Raw genomic sequence first — 26,963 nt, forward strand, 5'->3', positions numbered from 1 at the left:
CATTATGCAGTACTCATGTCCGAAGTTTGTGCTTCAGTCAAAATAAAATACAATCAAAAAAAATGGTGAGAAAATCTCGCAAGACAAAGCACCGTTTGGGGAAATTTCAGTCCAAGTGTTTCAGTTGTCTGAGATTTTTTCTATTCCAAAAATCTCAGCAGCTCTGCAACTCCAAGTGTCATTATCACGATATTTACGGGTTGCTTCTGGTGATTTTCCCGTGAGCAGTTTCAGTCTCAAAGACATTCAACGTTTCAACGGCGCCAGTGGCAACAATTTTGAGCTCCAGCATTTCTACAGGCTAAGCGACGGCGTTTTGGTTTCATCTCGCCCGGCTCTGGATCTCGTCGTCTCGAGGGCAAAAAAAAAAAAAAAAAGGCGTCCGCTCCGTCATAGCGCGACTTTGAAGCAGTGCAACACACAGCGCTCGGTGTCCTGTGCCATCTCTGCTGCGTGACCCCAACGGTCAACCAATCAACAGACGGCAGCGTTTCTAGCGCCGCGTCGTTCAACGGCGTTTGCTACGTTACAATATTCCCCGTCAAAACTTCCAGGTGGACACTACGGGCCCATAGTGTGACTATTTCGGGCGCTCTGACGCCGCGCTGACCCTCGTTGGGCTTGCGCGAAAAACGGGTGGCTCAAAGCAGAGGAAAGAGAAATGCGTTTGGAAGGCTCGTACTCCAGCATCCCCTCGAGAAGGTCAAAAAACTGATGGTGCTCCCGCGACTGGGACAGCAGGTACGTCTGGGAGGAGAAAAAAAAAATTTGAAGGCATCAAGTGAGTCAGGTTCAAACGCTTACATGAGGAAGAAAAGCTCACTCGCAAAGGTTTGCACTTGGCCTTGACGTAGCGTCCAGACTCGGAGCTCTCGTTCCAGTCGAGGCGACCGCCGTGGAAATAGCTCTGCTTCCTGCAAACGAAAACGTGAAAGTCTTGAATGGCAAAATCGGAAGTGCTCGCCACCGTCGACTACGCAACGGCAGGATTTGCTCAACGTGCAAAGTGTCTCATCCAAGAAGGGGGGGGGGGGGGTCACATGCGACCCTGGAGAACATGCTTAATAATAAAGTGTAATTGCACCTCCACTCCACTAGTTGGCAGTGGCGCTCTCCTTGCCTATTGTGCCCTAACGTGGTTCTGGAAGATTTGTTTTGCGGTCGCTTGTTACCTGCTCCTTCCAACCATCCTCTGAGGAATCGCTCCGTGGACGTGCTCCATCATAGCCAGATGCTCCTTGTTGTCGTGCGTCTGCAGAAGCAAATGTCACATCAACTTCGTCCGCTCTCCATTTGCAGCGGTGCAAAGCCGCAGCTTAAAGACCTGGTACAGCGTGAATCCTTGGTAGTACTCAAAGAGGATGCAGCCCAAGCTCCACACGTCGCAAGGGTGACTCCAACCCAACTCTGCAACGGACACACCAGGCGGTCACAAGATGGCGGCGGCGGCGGCGGCGGCTGGCGCAACACGCGCCTTACCCAGGATGACCTCCGGCGCTCGGTAGTGGCGCGTGGAGATGACGCTCGAGTGGTGTTCCAGGTCAAAAGTGGCGCTGCCAAAATCCACCAGGCGCACCGCCGTGTCCTTGACGCGCTTCTCGTTGCACTTCTGCAAGAAGAACAAAAAGCAGCAAGTGGAAGCAGTTCAGGAATTGCGATCAACGCCGTTGCGGTTCGTCACCAACGACGACCGCTTGGAGATTAAACAGCTTAATTACGTCGCTCGGTGTCTCAAGTTCAAATGTTTGTCACGTTCATTGTTCAAGGCGTCCTGGTCAAAAGTGGTCATCGAAATCAGATTTTTTGTACAATCAGCACAATTTCAATTTCTGATCTTCCAGTCGTCAAGTCATCTCGGAGTTTGAGTCTTCCTTCGCCGAGTGCGTCCGCGGTTCTCGTATTCCAAGAGTCAAGTTTGTCAGTCCGGATTTCGACTTCCCCTCCCCCCAAAAGTCTTTTGACAGTTGCATTCAACAATCAAGAATTTCTTTTTTTTTTTTAAAACTTCAATTTTCTGCGTCTGGCTTAGTTTCTAACCTTGTCAGCGTTGTATATAACCGAGTAGTCCGAGTTGACAAAAAGGATGTTCTCTGGCTTCAGGTCGGTGTGAGTCAGCCTGTTGTCATGGAGAACTGCAGGGGGGGAAAAAAGGGAGAGGGGGGGGGGGCTTAGGAATCAGGTGGTGAATTATAAGGAGGAAGACAACGCCCTCTTGTGGTGGGAGAAAATTGGACTCAACTCTCAAAATCATGTGATACTTTCCCAACTATTTTTGCCGTCTTCTTGACTCATAACAACCAGAGAAAAATAAAAAACAAAAATAGAAAAACCTTATCTGATTCGATTAAAAGCAAAAAAAAAAAATAGAAAACCCTTATCAAATTTGATAAAAAGTGGGGAAAAAAATAGAAAACCTTATCAGATTTGATAAAAAGCTGCTCCTGGCAGGAAGTGAATTGGCCACCACAACCACAAAAGAAAAACGATCGAGGCCCCAAAGTTGAATTCTTCAATGAAAAAAATGTGGAAATAGTTGTTCATCTTAACTGATTTTCTTAATTATTCGTACGGACTAAGTAAGCAATGTTAGGTACATTTCATTTAAACTTGCTAACCATCATCGCAAAATCTTTTACTGTCTTCAAAAGTGTTGCGCATTTCACGTTTTTCAACATGGTGACAGTCCAAAAGCCTTTTTACCGCCACTTCAATTTAACTTGAGTTCAATTTTTTTTATTTATTTTTTTTTGCAGCAACATCATCCTGTTACTGACATCAGACACGTTTATCCGCAAGCATGGAAGGAGTGAAAATAAACAACGCTTGCGATTGGACTCACAGCTGACGGCGCGGCAGATCTGGTGGGCCATGTGGCGGATGTGGTGCACCGGGTAAGGCAGGAAGTTGTTGCCTTTCTGGAAGTCAAACGTGCTGAGGGACAAGAGCTCAAAGGAGATGCAGATGTGGCCGTAGTAGTTGAACCAGTCCAGCATCTGCACACAGTGGCTGCATTTGGGAGAAGAAGAAAAAAAAAATACGGTTACATGAGCCAGACTCTCTGGACTGGTCGACAGTCAATTTCTTGGCATGTGTTGACAAGCATTCCAACTCATAATCACATCGACGGCCAATTTAGAGTCTTCAATTGACCAAACAGGAAGCTGAGGTCGTCAGAGAAAATACACCAGCATCGGGAGATCGTGCTCAGCCCGCACGAGGACGCTACAGCCGAGATTCAAACGCAGAACGAGGCCACCGTGCCGCCAAAATCTGGGATCGCCCTGCGCTCAATTTAAAGGGAACGAGAGAAGCTGCCTCCGTCGGCCGAGCAGCAATTGAGCAGCGTTAACTCCCACAATGGCGCAAACGCCACTTTTCTAACTGCGTCGTCTCGGAATTTACCAAAAGAAAGAAAACGCCACAAGTGAGCAAAGTGGAAGCGCGCATTGCGCAAAATTTGCCTTGGGCAGTGAAACGGGGATTGCCCCACATTCAGACAGGAACGGATTTCATCATGACAAAAATAACAAATTAAAGGCCACTGGAAGAAATTGAACAACACGGGCAACACGGCTTTGTCTGAGAAAAGATGCAACAATTTGAGGAAATGGGCAAATTTCCAAAAAAAAAAAAAAAGAGAAAGAGAAAGCACTCACTATCGTTTGTGCTGATCTTTGTGGCTAATTTTCTCCAGCACGTTGATCTCCAGTTTGGACGTTTCTCTGTACTTCTCCACATTCTTAATGATCTTCAGAGCAATTTGACGCCCGCTTCTGCGTATTCAAGAAAAATCACTTCACGTCACGTTTGCTCATTTCGAGCTCGGCTGTCACGAGCATGTGATGAAGATTTTTTTTTTTTTTTTTACCTGCCGTGGTCCAAACATTGCACCACCTTCCCAAAGGTGCCTTCCCCCAGCGTGTTCAAGATCTCATCTGTGAGCGGAACAGAACGATCCAAACATCACACGCGCGTGCATTTGTGAGGCGACGCTGAACTGTCACTTACATCGCTCGTCCAGAACGTCTCCCAATTTGTAGACCAGGTGGCCGTTCTCGGTGTCTCGCTCGCAGTCGGCTGCTGCATCGCGACTTCCGCGCTGAAAAAAAAAAAGGTCCATTTTTGTCACCAAATGGGAGATTGAGAAGCACACGGACGCACTTGAGACTCACAAGTTGACGTTCATTGACGTTCACATTGCCGCTTATATAATCGGTTGACAGCAGTACGAAAACGAGCCCCGAAAGTCATTTAGGTTTTTTTTCGCCCGCCTTTGGAGCTTGGCTTGTTATTTCTTTCATATTCTCCATGAAAAGTGGGCGTTTTTCAAGTCGTCTGTTATTTCCTAATTTCGCCAAAATGATACGATTAAAACAAAAAAGATAACTAATTTTAGTTTCCTGATCAAAAAATATTTAAACAGAGCTTGTTAGTGAAAATGGGCCATCTTGGCTGGACCGATACTTGAAGGTGCGGGTGTCAAATTGTAGGCCCGGGGGCCAGATCTGGCCCGCGGCGCCATTTTAAGCGCGTCAACTTCCTGTTTCTAGCACATTTTCTTCCCTTTTATCAACATTGAGATATGATTTATTTTTTACCAATCCAATTTAAGGGGGTAAAAGTGTCGGTTTGTGCAACAAACGTGACGCCAGCTTGTTTACGGCGGTTAATAAGCTGTGACATGTGACCTCTTTGGAGGCGTCAGGGCTCCATTTCAATCCACATTCTGCGACCGTTATTAATATCAGAAGCCACGACGACGACGCGGGTGCGTGCACGCAACCAACTAACACGCCGACTCAGTTTGAGGTCAAGGCCACCGATGCACGCAAGAAGAGAGAGAAAAAGAGAAAGTCGGCTACTCACTGACAAGCAGAGGCAAAGACAGTCAAGGAAGCTTTTGTACACGGAATGCAGCTGTGTCTTGCCCATTGCGGAAAGGATGGAGGAAGAAAAGCGGACCACTGCCAGTTGAAGAAAAGCAAGGATGGAAAATGACCTGCAGCGTTGTCAGATCGCATCAAAAGTGAAGAAGGAACCAAAGTGTGCAAGAACAAGCGCAAGCAAAGCTAACGCCAGGCAGCAACTTCAAGACTGAGACTAATAATAAACTTCAGAGGCACTGGCGAGCCGAGCCCCCTTCGAGCGGAGGAAGAATCAAGATTGGGGGGGGGGCATGCGGAGCTCCGGTTTCACTTCAATGCCGCGTCGTCCCCCTCGCACCTCCTTAACCTCGCCTATGTTTTGCCACACCTGTCCTCTCCGGCATTGCTCACCAGTTTTACAATAAACTGCGCACTGCAACGTTTTCCTCACGGAAAGAGATGACCATCGACGACCGTGTCGCTTGGAAATTCAACGACTCGCATCAAAATCGCCCACTTTCAATTGCGTTGAAAGAGCAGCAAATAAATGCCGTTTTAGGTTTGAAATAAATTAACATTCAAACAACACGATTGCATCTTGAGTATAAATTATGGATCACTAACGTTAACGTCAAGCGTGCACTCAATTGTGTTTTCATTTCAGTGGTCCAAAGTGACACGACGGCCCGAAGGGAGAGCGCGATGGCCTCACCTGTCAGAGGTCGTGGGTTCCATGTTCTCCCAGTGCCTGCGTGGCTTTTCTCTGGGTATTCCTGCTTCCTCCCACATTCCAAAAACAGTCGTTTGGACACTCGCAATTGCCCCGAGGTGTGTTTGTGAGCGCCGACGGTTGGTTGTCTCTGTGTGCCCTGCAATCGTGCAAAGCAGTCGGGCCGCCGTTGCAAATGTGCAACGGAGAAATGGAGCTGCTCCTGGTGGAAAACCTCAAGGAGATAAAAAATCTACCAATTGCTGTTTTGTATCTCTCCGTATTCATCTTCTGCAGTTATCGTTTCAAAAGAAATGAAATTGCTAGTGAGAATGACATGAAATGGAAGCCTAATTTTAGTGAAACGTAAAAACACATTTTCAAAGTGCGAGAGCACGCCATCTAGCGAGCCAGTCGGATCATTTTTGTAGCTAATGGACCATAAAGTTCTGCAGTGGTACTTTGGAGTAAAAACAAAAAAAACACTCCAAAAATATTCATGTGTAATAATTAAAGTATTAGCATTTTGCTGTTGCAAATTTGCAGCGCCTGCCTGGAGACGCTTAAAGGCAAAGTGTCGCTAAACTGGACAAAACTTGCCAGACAAAAATCTCAAAACGCACACGCGCTCGACAAGAGGAAACTTTATTTTGCCAATGACGGGCCACTGGGAATAAAATACAAGGCTAAAACTCTTCTTACACAAAAATGTGAAACAACTGACAAGATTAGTAAAGTCAGACTGCTGCAAATATCTTAAAAACTACAGTAAAAGTTTTTTGTTTTTTTTTTTAAAACAAGAGACTTAACATTAAAGGTCAGGCGGCTTTCAATTGTTAAAAGCGGCAACAATGACATCAAAGACAATTTCGGAAATTGTTTGGCCTTTCAAACAAGCACGACTCCGAATACGTCGAAGTGAACAACGAATACGATGAAACACGCTGAAGGAGGACGGAGGGTTGCTTCACTAAGGCCGAGGATTGTCGTCGTAGTTGGGACCAGGAAGTATCACAATCACGCCGTACGGTTCCGCCTGCTCGGCACGCAACTTGCCTGTCGCCAAAATCTCTACAAGACAACAAAACAACCTTTCAATTGGAAACTCAGTTTGACACTCTTCATCAAATTGATGATTGAAGATGGACTGCTAAACCAGATCACACAGAATTGTTTTGCAATTTGTGTAAATTGGGGTGAGATTGTCATCAGATTGTGATTGTATTTTTTTTTTTTTTTTTTTGGGCTCAATGAAGGTTCAGAAACGCCACCATCAAATCCGATTCATTTTTCAACATTTTCGACTGGGCTGGTGGTTGAAATCTTACCAAGGAGCTTCTGGAAAATGTTGCTGACACTTTTGCGTTCGGGGTCTGGCGGGAGCAGAGTGTGAAAAAGAATAGCTCGGTCCTCCGGATCGTCCGGCAGCGGCCTGGACGCAGACAAGCACAAATGGACACGTCAGCACACGCGCGCTCGCAATTTGCGAAAAAGTGCGGCTCCCAAAAAGTTGAACATTTGTTTTTGGCCAACAGACTCGGTGGCTTTGTCCGAGACGTCTTCCGGCATTTCAGAGATGGCCTGCAGTGCGGCTCCAGATTGGTACCTGCACATCGAGAGAAACGGGTCATGTCGAGTAGACCTTCGCTAGTCACGTTCATGACCAGGTGGTGCCTTGGGATACAAATGTCGTTCATTCTCTGGCCGTACTTGGATCTCAAAACAATTCAAATCATTTTGGCCCAATGGAATGAATCCGTTCCAGGCCCAAATGTTATTTTCTGAACAAGTAAATTTGCATTGTGGAAAAACACAAGAAAAGAAAAAAAAATTTAACTACTTGTGGTACTTGAGAAGAGGAAAAGCGGAAACACAAATTGACAGCGGTCCTGAAATGAACAAAGACAAGCAAAGAAAAACTCGGGGGCGGGGCCTTTCCTTTATTTGGAGGTTCTGCTGCCACTTTAGACTCCGCCCACCAATCAGCATGCACGCAAATGAACACATGCCCATTCGCACAATCTTAATAAGCGAGAAGATATTTCCGTTTTTATATCATTCCGTTTGTTGCTTTTTGTTCATTATAACCTTGCACAAAACAGGAGTGCTCCTAATGAGAGTCCACGTCATTCTTTAGCAGCTGGCAAAACAGCGCCACCTACTGATCACGTCCTCGCACTGCAAGGAGACCGATGTGACCACGACGGTCAGATGTTGTCAAGTGTGCTGGTGGGTGTCGAAAGCACGCTCGGAGCTGGAATTTTGCTCATATCTCAAGGCAGAAAGATGAGTTAGCAACTTGTATCTCAAGGCACCACTGCACGGATTATTGATGAAAATGACCTTTCCGGTTCGGGTGAGTGCAGGGCGGAGACGACTTGGGCGGACTCCTGAGGGTCGGACGCCTCAAGTGGAAGTGAACCAGGAAGACCTGACACACACGCACACGTGCAGAAAAATAAATAAATCCATCTTGGCATTTGTCGGTTGTAGACTTTTTTTCTTTTTGCACACAATTTTTAGCGTGTCCAATCACCTTCATTGCATTTTCTGGATCGTAATAAATTCAGCGTTGGATATTTTACTCTCGTTCTCCACCACAAGAACTTAACGACGCTTTAGCAGAGTCACTCAAAAGGGAAGATTTTGATTCTTGTGGATGCCGAATACCTGATACCTAATTCTATTGTGTTCGGAATATTTGGGTCACTCTTAAATGTGTAAGGTGGGAAAAACTCCGGATGTCTACAGACAAGACTTGCACACGCGCTGCGCGTACCTGACACCTCGGACGCCTCCGCTTCCGATCCTTCTCTTGGCACCTGCCAACACACACAAGACACACGAGAGTCAACTCATCACACTTTTTGTCCTCATCCTCTTGTCCTTTCCCTCGCCAACCTTCGCGGCGCTGCCGTCAAGCCGAATCCGACGCTCTTCCTCAGAGCTGCTGGTCTCCACGCCTTTGTCACTGGCCCAAAGCTCGGTGCTGGAGACAGGCGTGATGGTGGCGGCCTGTGTCCATAGCAACTGCAACTCTTCGGGTAAGACTGCAGGAGGGGGGGGGGTTAAAATAGCTCGCTGGTTTATTTTTGTAAAGGTTACTGAGGTGAGCTTTGGTCGAGCAGCAGGTGTATCGGCAAAGGAGAAGCGTGAGGACAAAAAAGAACGTGACTGAAGGTGAGGATGAAAATAAAACAACGGCATCAAAGCGTGCTGCCATGTCGTGGTCGTCACTCGGCGGACAACATTCCAAAGGGAACCGAAATTGAGTGTGGCCTCGGTGCATTGTGAATTGGGCATCACACCTGGCAGCTATTCAAGAAAGGAAGCTCAAACGTTGAGGAAACTCGCGTACGCCCACTAGCCAACACGTCAAGTTTGTCTTAGTCAACCAAATTTGTGTTCCCCAGTCAATTCCAAAAAGTGTTGCTTGTCCACACACACACGACGGCGCACTTGCGGTACTGACATCCGCAGGGCTGGCTGAGGAGCTCCCGAGCCCTTTTGAGCCTGCACGACTCGGGCGGCAGGAGCTGTCGCACTCTGGTCTCCATCAAGTCGTCGTTGATCTGCCGCTCCAGCTCCTCACGAGGAATTTGCGTCAGCGGGTCGAAGAAGATCAGTTGCCTCGCCCTCTTCCTCCTCCTCATCAGCGTCTCCTCTGGGTGGGGCGCAACCTTGGACGCAAGAACAATCGGCGCACTTTGACACCCAAGAAAAGTCGTCGCTCCGACGGGACATTTGCATGCACGCTCGGAAGTGACGCTGGCGGAATTTGTCGTATCATTTTTCACTGTTGACGAGTCAAATTATTGGTAAACAATTAGCGCCTCACCTGTGTCCAACGAGGCGCACATTTTGCTCTTTGCTTTGGTTTGACTTTGGCGCTAACGAGTGCCATAAAACGAGGGCCGCGACAATGAGCGGCAATTGCGCTTGGCTTACAAATGTGCTCCCACCGAGTTGAAAACAAAAAAGCAACGACAAGCGATATCGTCGTAATGCCCGAGCTTGCCTGACAAATAAAAAAACTCCAAAGGCCGTAAAGACATGAAAGTGAAAGTTGGGACGTTTGCGATGAGCTTTGAGTGATGTCATCACATCGTCGCTTTCGCTTCTCTGATCTTGTCGTGCAACAAGTCCAGTCGCGTCAAAGTTGAAACGCAGACATCAAGTTGGCTGCGGATGATGACGATCTTCTACATTTTGACCGTCTAAGTCAGACGGCAAACCAACAGTGAGCTCAGAACCGTCTCCACCTCATTTGGACATCCAGTTGTGCGCAAATAGAATGTTGTCAAATAAAATGTTGGCAGATAATGGCGGCTTTTGGAAAAGATGAGCCCGCGAGAAGCAGCTCACTCTTCTTTTATCGCAGTGTTTTGTTTAATGACCAATTCTTCGTTTGCCATTCAACAGAACCGTCGCTTTTGTTTTTGTTCAAGCAGTAGTTCTTCATATTTTCAGTGCACCGCCTCAAAAAACAAAACTTGAAATATTTGCTGCAATAAATACAAAAAAAATGAAGGCATGTAAACATAGTGGACAGTTTGAACATTTAATTCTGTGACTTTTTATTTTTTAGAAGGTCTGCTTTACAGAACAAACACGTCTGTGAATGTGTAAACTTACAAGCACATTATTGATCCTAAACGTCCAAATTGTTCAATTCCATTCCGAATAGTGCGATTCAATGGTTATTTTGGGTGGCCGCCCCTTTTCTTTTTATAAATATTTTTGGTACCTCCATCTCTGGAACCTGCACCAGAGCTGCCGGAGATGACGAAGATGGTGGCGGCGGCGCCGCTGGCAGGTCGCTGACGGGGGTCATGTGACCAGCGAGCGGTTGAGGCATCCCGTCCTGGATAGGAAAGGACGTGGTCGTGGGATCCAATCTAAACAAGGACACTCACAGTGAGGACACTTTGTGGGAATGGCATAAATCAGCACCCCCCTTTCTGCCACATCTCGTCCCGACACCGGCAATCGAGGTACGGCACAGGCGCGTCGGCTTGGAAAATAGCCCCGAGATAATGTTCATGCACGTGATCGGATGCGTATAATACGCGTCGTTTACTCGAGGGGGGTCGTCGTGGTCTCCCTCCCAAGCGCCGACTCGCTCTCTGGCCCCGTCACTCGCTCGACCTCCATTTCCGTCGCCGCCGCCACTTCGTCTTCTGAATGAGGACGCGTCGATTCCGCGTGGGTGGCGCCTGGCGCAGAGATCCGCGGCTCACCGGTTAAGAAGTTGCCAGTCTGGGCCAGCAGCGCATCAAGCGTGTCCTGAATGTTGTCTTCGAGCTCTTGGCTGAAAAACTGACAATCGACACCAATGACACAATCTGTCCAAAAGATCCCTTTTGAAAAATCCAAAGTAAGTCCGAAACATTGGCGAGTGTGCGCGGTACCTCGGGCAGAGACATGTGAGCGGGTCCCGACTCTCTTATGGTGATGTGTTGAGGAGACGTGGTGTGACCTGCGAGGACGTCCAAACCAAAAGTCACATTTCGTCAGCAAGACGTGCAGCAAAGTGACACATCGGGTTGCGACAAGGGCAGCCAACAAAAAGATTCTCAAATTCATCAAGTTGCCAAATTGTGTTTGCGTTTGGAGAGTTTGCCAGTCGGACGATGTCTTTTACACGTCGGCATTGCCAGCGTGCATTTTAATGTTAAAAAAAACATGTTTGTGCCATTCAAAGCAAAAATAGGACATTGTGAGATAGAATGTAACTCAAGCAAAGTTTAAAAAAAAAAAAAAAAAAAAAAAAAAAAAGTCCTCTTTGAAGTCCAATTTGTGACTTGCATCGCAAACCTTTGCGTCTGTTTTGTTTGCATTTGTCTCTTTCTCAAGCGTTTGCCCTGAATGACATCGTTCTCATTTGCGCCGCTTGACTTATTTTGCTCCCCTTTTGACGCTAATGAGAACAAGCGCGATGCAAAACAGAAGGCCAAGAAATTGTTCTTACTTCTCATTGGTGAAGTCGAGCCGGGCGGCGTCGATAGGCGCTCGGAAGGAGAGGCTCGTCGCTCGGGAGTTTCCTCCCCCTGAGAGACAAACAAAAATGCTGCAACATGAGCTTTGTTTCCCACCCAAGCACAAAAAATCTCAAACTTCATTCTACATTTTAAAACAGTGCTCCTCCATTTTTTTCCAAGGATGTTCCCCTGGCAAAATCTTTTTTTTCCAACCAAGTACGTCCTAACCAGCGCAAAGAATGTTGGGATTGGATTAAAACAGTGCTGAGCCATCACTAATATTTATTTGCTCATCTTTTTTTTTCAGTGACCATGGCCTAAGTGGAGGTGTGTTCCATTAAGCGCTGTTGGATTTTTTTGTCTTTGTGTTTTCAGCACCTGCATCAGATCGCCGGGACTTGGCATGAACTCTCCCATCTCTCCGAACAGAGGGTCCAGCGGGCCATCAATCTCATCCTCGGGGGTCAAAGCGTCCGTGAACAGCATCATTTGTCTGGGATGAAGCCGAAAGAAACGCTGGCTTGTTCAGTGCCTGCGAAAACGCGACAAGCGCAACGTTCGGCCTCACCTGCCCGGGTCCTCCAGGTCCAGTTTCTTGGACCTGCTATGTTTCAACAGCTGGCCAATGAGGGACTGGAGCTCCTCTGAGAGGACAGCATGTTAAACCACTTATTGAAACTTGACTGCTTCAAATGTTTTGTTTACTCCACTTTCTGGGAGAAATGTTCCATGACTAAAACGGCTGCCCCTGGCGTGCTGTGTGTGTGTGTGTGTGTGTGTGTGTGCGTGTGTGAGCGCTTCCTCACTCAGAAAGATGACACACTGGCGGTGGAAGACCACCACCACGCCATACTGCAGCTGCGAGGACAAGTAGAGGGAGAAGCGAGGCCGCGGCACGTCGGGCTGAGGAGGCGGGACCTGCTCCAGGATGTAGTCGATGATGTCATCGCTGGGGAGTCATCAAGTGCATATTAGCAAGCACACAAAATGCTCTTATCGTTTTATTTCTTGAACAACACACACACACAAGACATCCGAACTGCGTATTCACTAAATACGAAATAGTCATTGAAACCTAGATCATGAATAATATACACGCCCAATGCTATTTCTAGGGCGGGCCACCACAATATAGCATTTTTAGACCCAATTCTTTTAATTTTTTGAACTTTAAAACAGGTTAACGGGGCGGTTTAATATGACGAGGCGGTCCAAGCGAGATAAGGACAACAGAAAATAATAAAATGACATTACCAGGTGAGCTTCACGTTGACTTTCAGGAATTCGCGGCGAGGAACGCTGATGCCCCGCGTCGCAGCCAGCCTGTACAGCAAAAAATAAATAAAAAAAGAAGAGTTCCACTAACACACTAAAGCTGGACACAACATAAGAATCCAACACAGGTTTGTCTGCCATCAATACATTTTCTAGCATGAAAATTGTCATTATTTGGGTCTATGTGGCAGAGTGAGCTGGAAGATGACTTTGGGGCAATACGCTCTCACCCAGGACTGGTCGCCAGCCAATCACTAGCAGGGCCCAAAATGACAAACAAGTACGGCCACTCACAAACAACAACACAAGAACCTTCTGAATGACGGCCTTCAAGTTGAAACAAATCAAGTAGACTAATTAAAAACAAAAACGATAGTCTTTTTCAGTGGTCTTTGTTTTATTTGGATGTTTTCATTTCGTATCTTGCTTCTTTTCGCCATTCGAGTGGACACGTGCGCAGCCTCCACATTCACTTTTTCATTTTCAAATTACACGACATCTAATCGGATTGTACTTTTTCCATCGTGCGACACGGCTTGCAATCGAGCTGAATTAAATCGATTGTACGCTCAAAAATCGAACGAAGTGACATTTGAAGTCCATCCAACAAGGCCGACGAACATCCTTTTCAATAAAGTAGACACGTTTTCTAATTACATGTATAAAACCTATTTTTAATCTTTTGCAAGGCGAAAGACAAGCCTGAAAATGACTTTTCTCCACTAATACACGCGTAATCGTAAATACAATTAGCAATTATCGTGGCCTAGTAGATGCCATTTTATTCAATTAAGGCAAATTTGACTCACCAAATGGTCGAGAAACACCCAGTGCCTCGCCTCAAAACCACCGGGTAGTAAAACATGTTGGCCAAATGGAGCAGAAAGGAAGTTACATTTGTTCAAACGTTCCTCGCGGAGTTGATCGCAGATATTTCTACAAAGTTTTACAAGTGGGGGAAAAAATTCTGGAAGCTTTCAGTATGGGACGCTGTGATTGGTTGATTCGATTTGGTTGCCAGGGAAATTTCTTTCAGATGGTGAAGGGGGAAAAAAGAACATTCGAGAAGATGCATTTAAGGTGCTTTCCATACACGATATGGCCTAAAAATAAAATTTGTCCCCCCCCCAACAAAGAATCCGATTCCATAGAAAGTAAACAAGCTTTTAAAGTTTGTTTTGTCCTCCCAGCATTAACATGGTATCATCCTCCACAGAATTACATCAAATAATTCTGTATTCTTTTCTTTACAGCAAAAGTGTAAGCAGAGTAATCTTTAAAAAAGCCCAACCCCCAAAACCAAAAAAAAATAAACGCAACCATGTCAATAAAGCAGCGTCTTAGCATAATTAGCAAAGAGCTAAAAGAGCAATGGCGATGTTTATCACAACTGATCACTGTTTATGGAGTTCTTCAGACTTCCTTTGGGTTCTGGAAAACGGGAAAACAAAAATCTGCTTCTGTTGCACAAGAACGTTTCAGATGGCTGGAATTGAACTCTTTGCTCGTTCACCACAATCTCTCCGTCAAATTTCAAATGTAGCAGAATTCAACTGTGAGGTCCGAATGATTTCAGATGGTCAAACATTTGAATGCACATCACACAGTCACTTCAAGTTCTTTGTTCATTTGACACGTGATTTTGGCAACACGGCTCTGCAGCGCGTGTACGAAATAATTCGAACCCGGGCAGGAAAAATCAACTTCGGCAACAAAGACAAATTCATTGAGCTATGAATCGAAGAATCGCGCAATCTTACCTTCTTCCCAAAGTCGGAAAAAAATGGAACAAATAGGCAGCTTGGAGCGCTGGTTCCTTAAAGAAATGGACGATTTATTCAAATACAAACCCATCTTTGAATAAAATGAAATGAATGCATAAAAAAAAAATAATAACGGAAAATAACTGTCGTGACAGTCTTCAGTAAAAGACAACAAAGACATTTTGTTTTGTTTTCAAGTTGCAGTCGGGTCACAGAAGTCTTCCTCGACACTCGGTGGAGCCGCAGCAGCAAAGCAGCACTTTGCCCTCCACGCTGCCCACCTCGTAGTTGTAGTCCCACGTCAGCTCCGTGCCCGCCCGGATGCGCCTGGACGTGATTTGAAAAAAAATCAAGAAATAAACCAATGCGAGACTAACTAACGTCAAATCATTGAAAACCCAAGAGTGCGAAAACGTTTGTGGCAAACCCACTTGCTGGCAAAGAAAGCCACCCAGGGGAACCTCAAGTCGTGCGTGTCCACAAAAACATTCTGGACAAAAAGGTTGGGACTGCAGCTGTGCTGTAGCACAAAAAAAAAAAAAGACGTGAGAACAGTGAAGACGATCGCATGATCAGCGTGATTGCTGAGCTCACTCACGTTGAGGTAGCGGCCGAGGTTTCCCTCCAGCTTGGCGTCGATGATGTAGCACGACTCTTCGCCGTCGAAGAACTGCCGCGTGTTTTTGGGACCGCTCTCGGCGCCGCCGCCCGTCGGGCCCTGCTGGCCCGACTTGCCTCCGGGTCCGCCCTGAGATGCGACGCCCCCGGGCGGGCCCGTCTTCACCATCATGCCGTGGGCCGTCTTGAGTGCGATGCCGCGAGTGGATTTCACGGCCACCTGCTTCTTGACCACGCCTGACGAGGGAGGGCGAGAGACTCGAGTTAGGAGCACGTCAGAAAAGGGTGCGTCCAGTTTTTCGTCGGGCCCTCTCCTGACCCGGGGCGGCTCTTTCTTTTTCCTTGTTGTCGTCGGAGCCGGAGCTGATGGTCTGGACGTCGTCGCTGTCTGACAGAGTGGTCACGTCTTGCTTTTTGCCCGTTTCCGACTTCACGTGGCTGCGAGTCAAAACGAACACGTGAGGATCGGCGAGTGATTGATTGTTACGTTTGATTTCCGTGGCGACGCACCTTTTGACATCTCCGGATTCCTGTGAAGGAAACAGAAAAGGATCAGGATTCAAATGGCAAAACAGAAAAAAAGCTCCCAAATGTGCGTCGTCATGATTTTCTTGTTTTGGCGTTGACTCGCCTTCTTGATTCCCTGGCTGGTGAGCCAAGAAGCCACTTTGCTTTTTCCCGTCTCCTCGGGCACAGGCAGCAACTTGTCGTCAGTTTTGGCCGCAGCGGGAATCGCGTCTTTGTCGTCTTGACTCCCTGCCGAAGGAAGGGAGGCGTTCGCCAGACAAACGGTGAATTCCATCAGACCGAAGTGTCGCGCTCAGGCGTGGAGACGACGCCTCCGAGAAGTCAGAATAGCGGAAACATTTCCACTTTACGGCTTTTGTTTGAGCGTTACCGTGACGACGCGCAACGGAGGAGTGACTTGTGTGCTTTCGACGTGTCCGCTGGCGGCGGTGCGGAGACAATTTTCAAGTTAGCGCGTGTGTGCGCGTACATCTTCAAATGACAAACGCGCTCGACCTAATTGAGTGAGCATCATTGTGGGGAAGCCGTTTAAAAAATTAAATGCGTGGGTGTCTTTTTTTTTTTTTTTTGGTCTCGTTTTGTGAGCAGCACTCGAATGCACCTCGTGCAAAGTCAAAATGAAAACTTTGACACGGTTACAATTTTCCTGAGCTGCCCAACATTTTCTAATCATGTGACAACGGAATGTTTATGTCACACGGGTTCATGTTTGTTTCCATTCTGGAGGCAAGGTGTTGATATTTTATGGTCGTGGTCTCCGTTTTGAGTGTTTTGCCGCCATCTGGTGGCATCTGCGGGCGATTCCAAATCTCTTCCAAAATGTTTGCAGCGGAGCCCGTTTTGTCGTCAAGCGCCGCAGATTCCACGTCGCCCTTGAGACGGGGGCAAGCTCACCTTCCTTGTGGCCTTTGGCTTGCCCGCGTGTGGTGTAACTCCTCCACACGGAGCTGCTGCTGAAGTAGGTGTCCTTGACAAACGTGTCGTCGGAACTGTCGCTCTCGTCGCTCTTGGACTCCTTATCGTCCTCCTCGTTGCTCTCCTCGGACGACCCGGAGCTGTCGGCTGCGGGAGGGAAGGAGGACGGCGAGTGAACGACCGCTGCGGCGACCCCGCCCCCGTTGCGATGGCGACTCACCCTTTTTGGGCTGCCGTCCAAAGGAATTGGCCGACACCAAGGCAGACGGCTGGATTTTTAACCGGGACATGTCCACGCCGCTGCCCTCGCTGTCGGAGCAGTGGGCCTCGCTCTCGTAGCCCTCCTTGAAGTTCTCCACGCTCTCGATGTGGTCCAGGTTGGCAAAATACTCGTCGCCCATCTCCAAGCCTTCTTTGTCGGCAAAGTCGTCCGTCAGGATTTTACCTGAAGGAATCGAGCAGCGACTTTGGAATAAATAGGAGCCTGTTTTTTTTTTTCTTTCTTCCCCCGTCCGGACTTGGGGTGCGACGTACCGGCGTAGATGCAGACGAACGAGCCCTTGGCCACGTCGTCCAAGCAGCGGATGCCCCAACCTTTGTTTTGAGTCTTGAAGAGCTGAAGACGCACCTGCAGGCCGTGCTGCACCAGCCGGTTGGTGCACATTTGAGAGCAACACTTGCAGCGCTTGTTGCACTCGTAGATGCTGAGCAATTGTGGGAAACCAAATGACAGCCGGTCAGCAAATTGCGTGACGACCGACGGCAGCGGCCGGCCGCGTGCAAATGTCTGACCCGGTGGGGAGGCACTCCTCGAGGCGCTTGTTCAAAAATCCGGCGTTCGGGTTGATCTGTCCACCGGGCGTGCAACCGGTGGCCTGCAGTGTCAGCTGGTGGCAGGAACATTTGGACCTGCAAGCGAAAAACGCAAATGACTCAAGAGAATAATGCCGATGGTGACGGTCCTCCAAAGACGTTTTGGTCCATTGAGACTTTTGAGTGACGTCGGCTGTCAACCGGGCCAGCGTGCCACAAAGTCCGCTGGAGACTCGCCCACGACGCCGCGACAACCAAATGAGGCCGAGCGCTCGAGAAAACGAATCGACGTTGACGCTCGTGCAAGCGGATGAAAGCGCAATCGGCACGGCGCTAAGAAGTGCCGCTCAATTTCGGAGGTCCGCTCGGCAACGCTTTTATTTTGAAGGCCCGATGTCGCTCGATGGACGGAATTATTTGTTGCGCAACAGTGACGTCTTCAAGACAACCGTAGGACATTTTTGGGCTATTTTTAATGAACGGCCACTTTCTTCATTTTGCTTGTTGATTGGCTAAAATTCGGTTCTCGTCAACATTCCCAACCTCAAGAGTCAGGAGTGGATGCGGCATTTTTGACTGATTGTAAATATCGAAGCCAATTCGGCCCATTTTGTGAGCGACAAACTCATTCTAAACGCACCGCAGACCAAAGAACAACCTTCCGAGACTTAAGTCTGCCGACTGTCATCCATGCTTGGGAAGAGGGAAAAATTGGGCCAAAAACATCCGGACTGACCTAACGTACATTTTTAGAAACGTGGGAGGAGGCCGACGCAGCAAGCGCGGCAAGAACATGCAGCCGAGCGAGATTTGAAGACGGACGGAGCGCAACCTTGACTCACTTGTCCTGACAGCCGTCGGTGCAATCGCATCCAACCAGGAAGTCGGGACTGGCGTTGATGAACACCCCGTCCTCAGGAATGCGCTCTTTGCCTTGAAACGGGAAACGGGGGAGAACAACATTCAGCCGTCACTCCGTTCTCATCCACCCAAAGGGCCGGCGCGGCGCCGCTTACTGTAGGCAACTTTAGGAGGCGGCGTGGAGTCAATCTCGTTGACGCAGGAGAGCGGGATGTCCTCGCTGCCACCGGTGATGTCCGGGATGTAATAGAAGGGCCTGAGCGGCTGGAAGTTGCGGTCCACCAGGACGTAGGGGTCCAGACAGAACATCTCCAAGAAGATGAAGTCGCAGGTGGTGTGGAAGAGGTAGCGCTGGATCTCGGCCATGTTGCGGAGGCAGAGGCCGCACGGCGCCTTGTAGATCACGTGGAAGGTCATCTGCGGCGGCGAGGACGCACGCAGACTCAGCGGCGACTCCAGCAAGGCAGCCCCGCCCCTCCCTCGGCGCTCACGCTCACCTTGCGGTTGACTTTGCGCCGGCCCGTCATGCGTCTGAAGTCGTAGAGCAGCGGTATGAGGAGAGGGTTCTTGCCTCGGTGCATGTCGCGCTTGGCCGGCCGCACGCGGTTCAGACAGGCCGGCTGGCAGAGGTGCTCCATGTAGAAGATGCGCTCGGTGGGGGCTCGGTACGACGGCTGGTGCGGGACGGTGGCCGTCGGGTGGGCGATGGCGGGAGCGATCACCGTTTTGGGATACAGCTGCACCGGGACGGCATTCACTGCGGGACTGATCACCCTTTCGCGCAGCAAAGACAAGTGTCTCATCGGCTGACCATTTGGGATGTTTGTGCGGTGGCGGGGCGCATTTCACCTGGGCGCGTTGGCGAGCGACTGCATGATTTTGGAAGCGTGGGTGCCGCCGACGCCGGGAACGAACGGAGAAGTGCTCTTCTTGGCCATCTGATGTTTGTTGCCTCTACGGAGCACGCAGACAAAAAAGCAGACTCTCGAAATTGGTTCCGAATTGAGCCAACGGGACGATTCCATCTTTTGGTTGATAAATCGACACGGCGAAATATTTTTCTTTTGCATTAACACTCACTTGCATTTTTTTTTTTTTTTAACAAGATGGTCATGGTGATGGTATGCACCATTTAATCCACCGTCGAGCAGCCCCAACCTTCGTTCTTTCAGGATTAGTACGATCGAATAGATGTCATGTCACAGTCCATTCAGTGAAGCTGCGTGTGCGTGCGTGTGCGTGCGTGCGTGTCATTGTGCAATTAAGGGCAGCATTTACCAACTCGTTATCTAGTAACGTTGGTTTAACGAAAATGGCGGCCAGCCAGATGATTTTTTTGAAAGTGTTTAAATGTTCATGAAAAATACTGTTATCAAATTATTTATAGAATTTTTTTTTTACTTTTTACCGCTGCAAATGGCGTACCTACGTGAAGTCTTTTTTGAACATCATTCTGCCGCTGGAACAGATTAATGGCATTAGCATTTGTTTCAATGGGAAACATTACCTCGGTTCGTGAACGTTGTCACGCAACTCAAGGTTCGACGCTAGAAACATTTTTGTTATATAAAATACAGGGTTGAGATTTTACAATGGCAGCCCAAAAATCGAATCGGTGTGCGGCTGCGATTCTTAAAAGACGTCAACCTACTCGGAGCGTGGCGACTGAACGAGGTGACTGCCTGATGGGATGCTTGGCGGCTGCTGGATTTGAGGTGGCGGCACGACCTGGGGGGGCGTCGGCTTGATGGGAGACGCTCCAACATGGCCGTCGCTGGTGTACTGGACGACGGGGCCTTTACTTCTCAGTGCACCTGGAGAGCCACGCAAGAAACAAACCAAGCGCTCGAATGGAACATTTTTGCTACGACATCTCTTCTCTCTTGTGACTTTTTTTTTCAAAATAACGTGATTACAGTCGTCACTGAAAATGACGGAGAGGAAGAAGATTGTTTGTTGGCATTAAGCCGATTCTACAGATGGCTGGAAATGTCGTAGCATGACGACGCATACAATGATATGAACACAATCGAAAGTGAGCATTACAATCTGAGTGTAGGCATTTGTCGCGCGAGGTGCAGCAGCGTGCAACGAAGGCGCCGCTGAGCGAATGCGAGCGAGCGAGACCGACCCATATTGGGCCGCGTCCTGAGCTGGCCGGCCAGCTTCTTCTCCTGCGTGTTGGCGGTGGTCATCTTCAAGTTGAACATCGGCTCCAACCTGGTGGAGCCGCGGTAGATCCACTCGCTCCTTTTATCATCCTGACAAACAACAAAATGAGTTTGTAGAGAAGCACACGACAACATTTGAACTTGATTTGTGTTCATTTCTTAGTTGTTGATTTTGACGTCCCAAAAACGTTTCAGTTATTCGTTTGTTGGGTTTTAAAGGTAAGAGGAAAACTTTTTTTACTTCATGACAACCTGGTAATTGGACATGGGGGTGCAGACTTTTGCTATCCAACGTTGCTTCAAGTGTTCTCTGGATCATTTATTTTTTTTTTTGGTACCAGAAAAAGGATCTTGACCAAGCTGCCGTCCACTTCCTCGACTTTACTCTTCCACCAGGTTCCCTCCCACTCGGTTTTGATGATCTGGCCGACTTTGAGGAGCACCATGGGCCTGCTGGGGTACGCCGTGATGTATTCCTCGATGAAGTCTCGGCACGACGCGTCCTCTATGTCCTCCCACGTACGCTTGACTGTCAAAGGAATCAAACATCGTCGTGGGTTCTTTTAGGCGATCGATTCAAATCATTTAAAGCATTTTCAGACAAAAGAAAAACAAGATTTAGCAACAGCAACGATACACACATGCACAGGTTTGTGCTAAAGTTTTTATAAAAACTTTATAAAAATGCTAAAAGCTGCCGCATTGAGCATTTTCAAAATCAATGGTAGACATCGTTTGTTTCGGATTTGGACAATTGATTAATCGTGCGGAGACCGAGGACGACTCTGACAAGTATTCAATCTGAAAATCAGCCTCTCGACACGAAATAGCTGACTGTACAATCTCAATTTTTAAATGTCTCCAATCGGCATTTTGACCTCATTTCTGACACGTTTTGGAGGAAACCAAAACGAACGTTCATTTGCGCGATTTCAGCGCTGTCAATTTGAAATAATGTCATGTTTCCGAATAAAGGGATGGAAACGAAACGATCCTTTATTATTACGGTTAAATAAAAGAAATGAGAACGATTGTCCGAGCTAACTCTTTGTGCTTTGGGTTTGCATGGAGAGAGAAGAAAGGAAAGGATCCTTACGAGGTCTGCAGACAGGGAAGAGGTCCGGCAGGTTGACGTAGGAAGCGTAGCCGTCGTCGAAGAAGATCAAGAACCTGGCGCACAAACGGGACGTCAGGCCACGGCGCTCCTTCAAGGCCTCGTCCGGTGTCGCACGCACCTCATCTGATTCTTGGTGGTGGGCATCTCGGCCACGATGCCGGCGTACAGCCACATTTGGTGGCTGTCCTTGTACTTGGCCACCACGCGGGCCCCCACAAACAGACTCTCCAGGGTGGGGTTGTAGTCGAAGGCCACGTGGTTGCCCGAGAGCAGGCTCTTGCCTTTGTCAAACTTGACTTTGTACTTGTAGCAATTGGCGCCTGCGAACGTGCGCACAACAACACAGTCGCTACGCGGCACACTTTGAATGGCGTCGGCGGCAAAACGCTGACGCACCGATGGCGTTGATGGCGACCAGCGTGCCCTTGTGCCAGGTCTTCATGCGCTTCTTGCCCAGGATGTTCATGCCCACTTGCAGCTCGTCTTCTCGCTTCTTGGGGCTGATGTGGCTCATGGGCTGAGCGCTGATCTGAGACACGATCACGGCCGGCGCCGTGGGATGAGCGCCTGCAGGACGGCGAGACGACATGACGAGACCGCAGATAGAGAGAGAGAGAGCGAAAACCCACCTGACTGTGCCGGCGTTCTGGGCAAGGAGGCACCTGGTGAAGGCCTGGTGACGATTTGGACCAATTTGTTGACCTGCTCAGCCGTTTTCCTGAGCGCACCGGCGGTGTCCTGAATGCAAAATCCGCATCAATGTTGTGCCACGATGAGGCCATGTCCATGCACACGCGCCAAAATCACTCCATTTTCTTTTTCTTTGTTTTTTGTCACGGGTGAGCTGGAGCCAGGACCGGTCGGCAGCCCGACCGAGGACAAACAACATTCACGCTCACGGTAAAAAAGTCTTCACGGCACTTACCATTGGCTCTTGGGTATTGACGACGGGTTTCTGTGGCGGGACCACTGACACGCAGAGAAGAAGAGGAACAAGGGATGAATTGTTCATTTGCGTTACAAGAAACAAGTCGCAGATGAAGCTTAATGGGGGACACAATTTAGAAAGTGCAGACAAAAGATTGATCTCAAATGATCTGTCCCCAATAAAATAAATTGTTCTAACAATTTGAACGCAAATAGTGGCGCAACACATGTAGACAGATATTTCAAAAACAAGGGTAAAGAAGGTTTGATCGCATCGCGTCGGACGCGTCCATTTTGGGCACGGCGAGAACGCACTCACAGCATCCGACAGCGATAACGTCATCATCGTCGTCGTCATCGTCTATCTCGATGACCTCGCCACTCAGAGGGCCGCCGCCGCCGCCGTCTTCGTCCTCCGAGCTGCTCTTGTACACCAAGCCGTTATTCCGGTACGTCTCCCTCACCAGCTTTTCGCACTCCACCAGCGACCTGCGGGCCGAGAGGAACGAGAGCCTCCGATGTCACTCAGGGCGCGGCGAGCGCCGGCGCCCCCGGTCCGTCTGCTCACTTTTGGGTGTCACTGATGAGCTTCTCTGTGGCCGCCTCCTCTTGCTCCTTCTGCTCCACCTTGCGCGTGAGCTCGCTGAGCTGAGCCCGTTTCTTCTGCACGAGCTCGTTATTCTCCACCATCTCATTGATCCACTTCTTCAGCTCGTCTAGAGAGACGCCCAGCTCTTCCTCCAGAGTCGGGTCCCAACCCTCCACCTCCATTCTGAAAGAAGCCAATCGGACCGTTAAAGAAAACATTTTCCCCAAAGAGTGACGGCGCGCTGCCGACCATTCATCAGCAAATAAATAAAACAAAAGCTATTTTCAAATATTAGGGCCTGTCCAAAATCGATTTCAACTGTGACAACTGACAAAAAAAAATTTAATAAATTTAATTAAACATCATAGGGAGTGCCTGTGAGCAAGTGTACTGCTGCCAATCCAGATAAAAATAAGGTTAAGTTTCACGTGATACTGCGATAAATTTGCATTCGGCAAAACAAAATGAAGCAATTCCTTCCGGTTAAGGTCTTTATCTTTTAGAAATCAAAGTTACTCGCGACGGAACGTTGCTGCACTTCTCTAATGACCTACAATAAAAAATAATTAACTAAATAAAGTTAAAAAAAATTTTTAAAAGAAAATTAGAAGGGCGGGTATTTCAAAAGTTTTTAGATTTCCTCCACCAGAGACCTCAACGTCAAGGACTTGCTTGGTTTTAAATTGTCAAATGTAGAAGTCAAATGGATCATGTTAAAACGGGAATTTAGTCTCATTATATTGAAGTTGTTTTATTTTGGGTGGGCGGGGCAGTAGGTACTACTTTTGATCGTGCATATAAAATATATGCCTTGCCGCAGAACAAAAGATACGTTGAAACGTATTTTATCCTGCAGCTCTTATTGTTATGTCATGTCTGTGTGTGATGCTTGTATTTGGGCAAATATGATCACGTTATAAATAAATATTAGAAGTGGGTCCTCCATTATTATCATTATTATTTTTTTAACACCACCAAACTACGATGCGCTCAATGCTCCGATTCTCTTCTGGAACGTCAACGGACGCTTATCGCGAAGAGGACGAATTGACTGAACATCAAGAGCAAAAAGTGGCTCCATTCATACGCAAAGATGTAGCACGTTAGCCTAGCTTTAGCGCGGAGAAAGGCTCCCATGGTGGGTAAGTGTCTGCAAGGAACACTTCGAAAGCTCGCAAACGTGCTCGTGTTCGTGTTTGTGTTCTCGCACTCGCGCGCGTCACAAAGAGGGTGATGCAGCAAAACGCAAGACTGGAAGGCAACACTTACCCGTCGCCAGTGTCCATCTTGCGTGTTCGCACGTCAACACCAACTGCTAGCTGGCTAAAGCTAGCAACCAAATCGGGCGGCGCGCGTGTTTTGTTTCACAGCACCTTCCAAGTGGGCGGTGTTGCCTTCGCCGCCTTGTGGTAGAAAAAAAGAAAAAAACAAAATCACGCCGCCCCTCGCGTTTGTCGGGGAATTCACAAACGTCCACTGCTTTTGAACAAAATTAAACAAACAGAAATACGACTAAAGTGACGATTGAAATATGTGCGCATATATCTCCCAAATGTAAATAATTACAAAATGTGTTAAAATGTAAAACGTGATTAAATCATAAAATATCAATTCCATTAATTTAACTGCTTATTGTAATTTCGAAGTGTAGATTCGAAATTAATTTACAAAATACCCCTGATTTAATTTCCCATTAATGAATTGTAATTCTAAAATGTTTTTTGGACGCTGTAAAAAATAATTTTAAAAATTTTGAATCGTAAAATGTTGTTTTGGCATTAGAAATGATAGGTTGACCGTTCACGTATGTAGAAATTTAGTTATTTAAATTTAGAAATACTTTAACAAACCAGATTTTTCATTTGTTTTAATAAAATGATTTTTTGGAATTAATGTGTAAATTATTACATTTTCTGACTATTCAATAAATGTAATTAATGATTAAAATTCCCATTAAATAATTAAATTGCAAAAAAATGTGACATTTGATTTGACTTTAAATGTTGTTCCATACAAAGTTGAGTAGAAAGTAGAAAAACTTGCGTGTCTTTTTTCAGCAATGTACAAAAATTGCTTTGGGTCACATTATTATAACAGTGTAGACGATGACATCATTATTGGGTGATAAATGCCTCGACCAACAAATACTGAATAGTAAAAAATGGACCGTAAAAAGGGATACTGACATTGTGGCACATGCGGAATCCAGTTAAATTCTCACATTTTGAGAGGGTGTGATGAATTCTTTGTCCCAGATTGATTCCATCCTGAGTGTTGGGGGGCAAAAAGGAAGGGGTGCTTGTTCTTCTGGTGTGCTTCAGGCCTGCACTGGCTCCTCCTGGTACATGTTGACCGAGACGGCGCTGTAGGGGTCCAGCACCATGTGGGTGCAGCGCACTATGTTCACCAGCAAAAAGAGGCACAGGAGCAGAAAGAAGAAGAGGGCCAAACCCTGATCGACATCCATGTCCATCCAGATAACGGGAACCAGTGGTCGCTCCAAAATATCCATCAATGACCTTGCATCGGCTTCCAGAGTTGTTGTGTCGTGCTTAGTGGACACACTGGCCCGACTTGATGCCGGTGACCCGCATTCATTTTTGATGGGGTGACGACGAGAGGCCAGCTACCTTTTCCGGGGCTTTGAAGACACAACGAGGGAGAAAGAGGAGAGATGAGATGGCGAGGGCAAACAAGAGATCGTCCCTCAAACTTTGTTCACCAAGTACCACCTCCAAAAATACTTTTCTGGCCACCGAGTGACATCAAAATGTCCAACATTAAAATACACTTTCATGCTGGGTCCAAATGGTGAGCCCAAAACATCCAGAGGACTTGTTTCGATATTAAGACAAAATTAAAATGAAAAATATTGCATCTACGTGCTCATGCAAGGAGCCATGCCCTTTCACCAGAACGTAAGGATTGAATTCCTGCTCACTTTCAACCCAAACAAAACCGTAGCAACTGTGAGCGGTCATATTTCTGGTCTTAAAGTGTCCTGAACAAGTCTTACATTCGACTTCCTTAAAGGTAAGAGGAGACTGTGTGATGAAATGTGGGAAAGAGGTCGAAAGAGGATATGAGACCTCAACGGACTGGAAACCGACCGGTCCAAAGAGGTGCACATTACTTTGAGTCGACAGTGTTATGTTCGAGAACCTCCAAAAAGTCCAACTGTACTTCCTGGACATCAATTCTTTTTTTCTGACAGTAAAATGTTACTTCAAGCTTTGCATGGATGCTGAATGCAAGTTTTAGGAAATGGATTGATTTGACATGAGTTCAATTGTTATCGAAATTCAAACAACTTGAAAATCAACCGGCAGCATGGGGAAGCAAAAAAGAAATCGCCCTTCTCTTTCATCGTTTATCAATATATCAATTTATTACAAAAACAAACATTTTGTTCATGTGTCGAACATTTCATAGACATTTACAGAATATTTATATATTTGTGTCTCTATGAGTGATAAAAGTTTTCGTCATTGGAAAACCCCTGCAACCAAAAATGAAAGCTCCTTGAAAAAGGCGCGACATACAGCGAGTGTCATACAAGGTGCTGCACAAAAAAAAAAAAAAGGGCCAAGTTTCAACTCATTTCAACATTTAAAATGATTTAAATATTTATCAGCCCACAACATTGTGATCAAACTACAAAAAAAATTTGAGTTGGCAAAACTTTCAGTCCCGTTTCCATCGTTTGTCTCAAACACCAACACAATTGACAATTCTTTTTTTTCACCTTTGTATTTTTCCACATTTATATCCCAAATACCCTGATTAAACCATGACAGGAAAGACCAATCAGACAACCTATCGCAAGTCGGA

General features: G+C 47.3%; 4 protein-coding genes across 4 annotated transcripts; all 4 read right to left on the reverse strand.

Annotated features, from left to right (window-relative positions):
• Positions 1-19: 19 nt before the first annotated feature.
• Positions 20-4,932, reverse strand: clk2b (CDC-like kinase 2b). The gene is made up of 11 exons (XM_088306607.1): positions 4,867-4,932; positions 4,009-4,099; positions 3,869-3,935; positions 3,657-3,770; positions 2,840-3,006; positions 2,038-2,132; positions 1,480-1,609; positions 1,325-1,407; positions 1,173-1,252; positions 824-914; positions 20-747 (listed from the first exon to the last, which is right to left on the reverse strand). The coding sequence occupies exons 1-11, from the start codon at positions 4,930-4,932 to the stop codon at positions 562-564; spliced, it is 1,170 nt and encodes a 389-aa protein (XP_088162733.1). The 3' UTR covers positions 20-561.
• A 1,271-nt stretch (positions 4,933-6,203) lies between these two features.
• On the reverse strand, positions 6,204-14,528 carry LOC148328437 (meiotic recombination protein REC8 homolog). Its single transcript, XM_088305827.1, has 16 exons — positions 13,640-14,528; positions 12,810-12,878; positions 12,362-12,504; positions 12,124-12,199; positions 11,934-12,048; positions 11,546-11,624; positions 10,986-11,053; positions 10,655-10,893; positions 10,322-10,472; positions 9,047-9,254; positions 8,476-8,624; positions 8,354-8,396; positions 7,918-8,005; positions 7,112-7,180; positions 6,903-7,006; positions 6,204-6,645 (listed from the first exon to the last, which is right to left on the reverse strand). The coding sequence occupies exons 1-16, from the start codon at positions 13,693-13,695 to the stop codon at positions 6,545-6,547; spliced, it is 1,758 nt and encodes a 585-aa protein (XP_088161953.1). The 5' UTR covers positions 13,696-14,528; the 3' UTR covers positions 6,204-6,544.
• A 115-nt stretch (positions 14,529-14,643) lies between these two features.
• setdb1b (SET domain bifurcated histone lysine methyltransferase 1b) lies at positions 14,644-24,527 on the reverse strand. The gene is made up of 25 exons (XM_088305812.1): positions 24,402-24,527; positions 23,112-23,315; positions 22,863-23,032; positions 22,542-22,585; positions 22,246-22,354; positions 22,013-22,183; positions 21,735-21,936; positions 21,596-21,669; positions 20,838-21,028; positions 20,460-20,589; positions 19,980-20,142; positions 19,178-19,282; positions 18,826-19,102; positions 18,484-18,745; positions 18,310-18,400; positions 17,447-17,563; positions 17,189-17,358; positions 16,875-17,099; positions 16,634-16,801; positions 15,843-15,967; positions 15,722-15,741; positions 15,531-15,649; positions 15,192-15,448; positions 15,025-15,113; positions 14,644-14,920 (listed from the first exon to the last, which is right to left on the reverse strand). The coding sequence occupies exons 1-25, from the start codon at positions 24,416-24,418 to the stop codon at positions 14,803-14,805; spliced, it is 3,618 nt and encodes a 1,205-aa protein (XP_088161938.1). The 5' UTR covers positions 24,419-24,527; the 3' UTR covers positions 14,644-14,802.
• Positions 24,528-25,242: 715 nt separating this feature from the next.
• LOC148328439 (cortexin domain-containing 1 protein-like) lies at positions 25,243-25,674 on the reverse strand. Its single transcript, XM_088305770.1, has one exon. The coding sequence runs from the start codon at positions 25,642-25,644 to the stop codon at positions 25,450-25,452; it is 195 nt and encodes a 64-aa protein (XP_088161896.1). The 5' UTR covers positions 25,645-25,674; the 3' UTR covers positions 25,243-25,449.
• Positions 25,675-26,963: the final 1,289 nt, after the last annotated feature.

Source organism: Idiotropiscis lumnitzeri, chromosome 10, assembly GCF_059441095.1.
Source record: "Idiotropiscis lumnitzeri isolate Australia: NSW breed Sydney's pygmy pipehorse chromosome 10, RoL_Ilum_1.0, whole genome shotgun sequence".
Lineage (NCBI taxonomy): Eukaryota > Metazoa > Chordata > Actinopteri > Syngnathiformes > Syngnathidae > Idiotropiscis > Idiotropiscis lumnitzeri.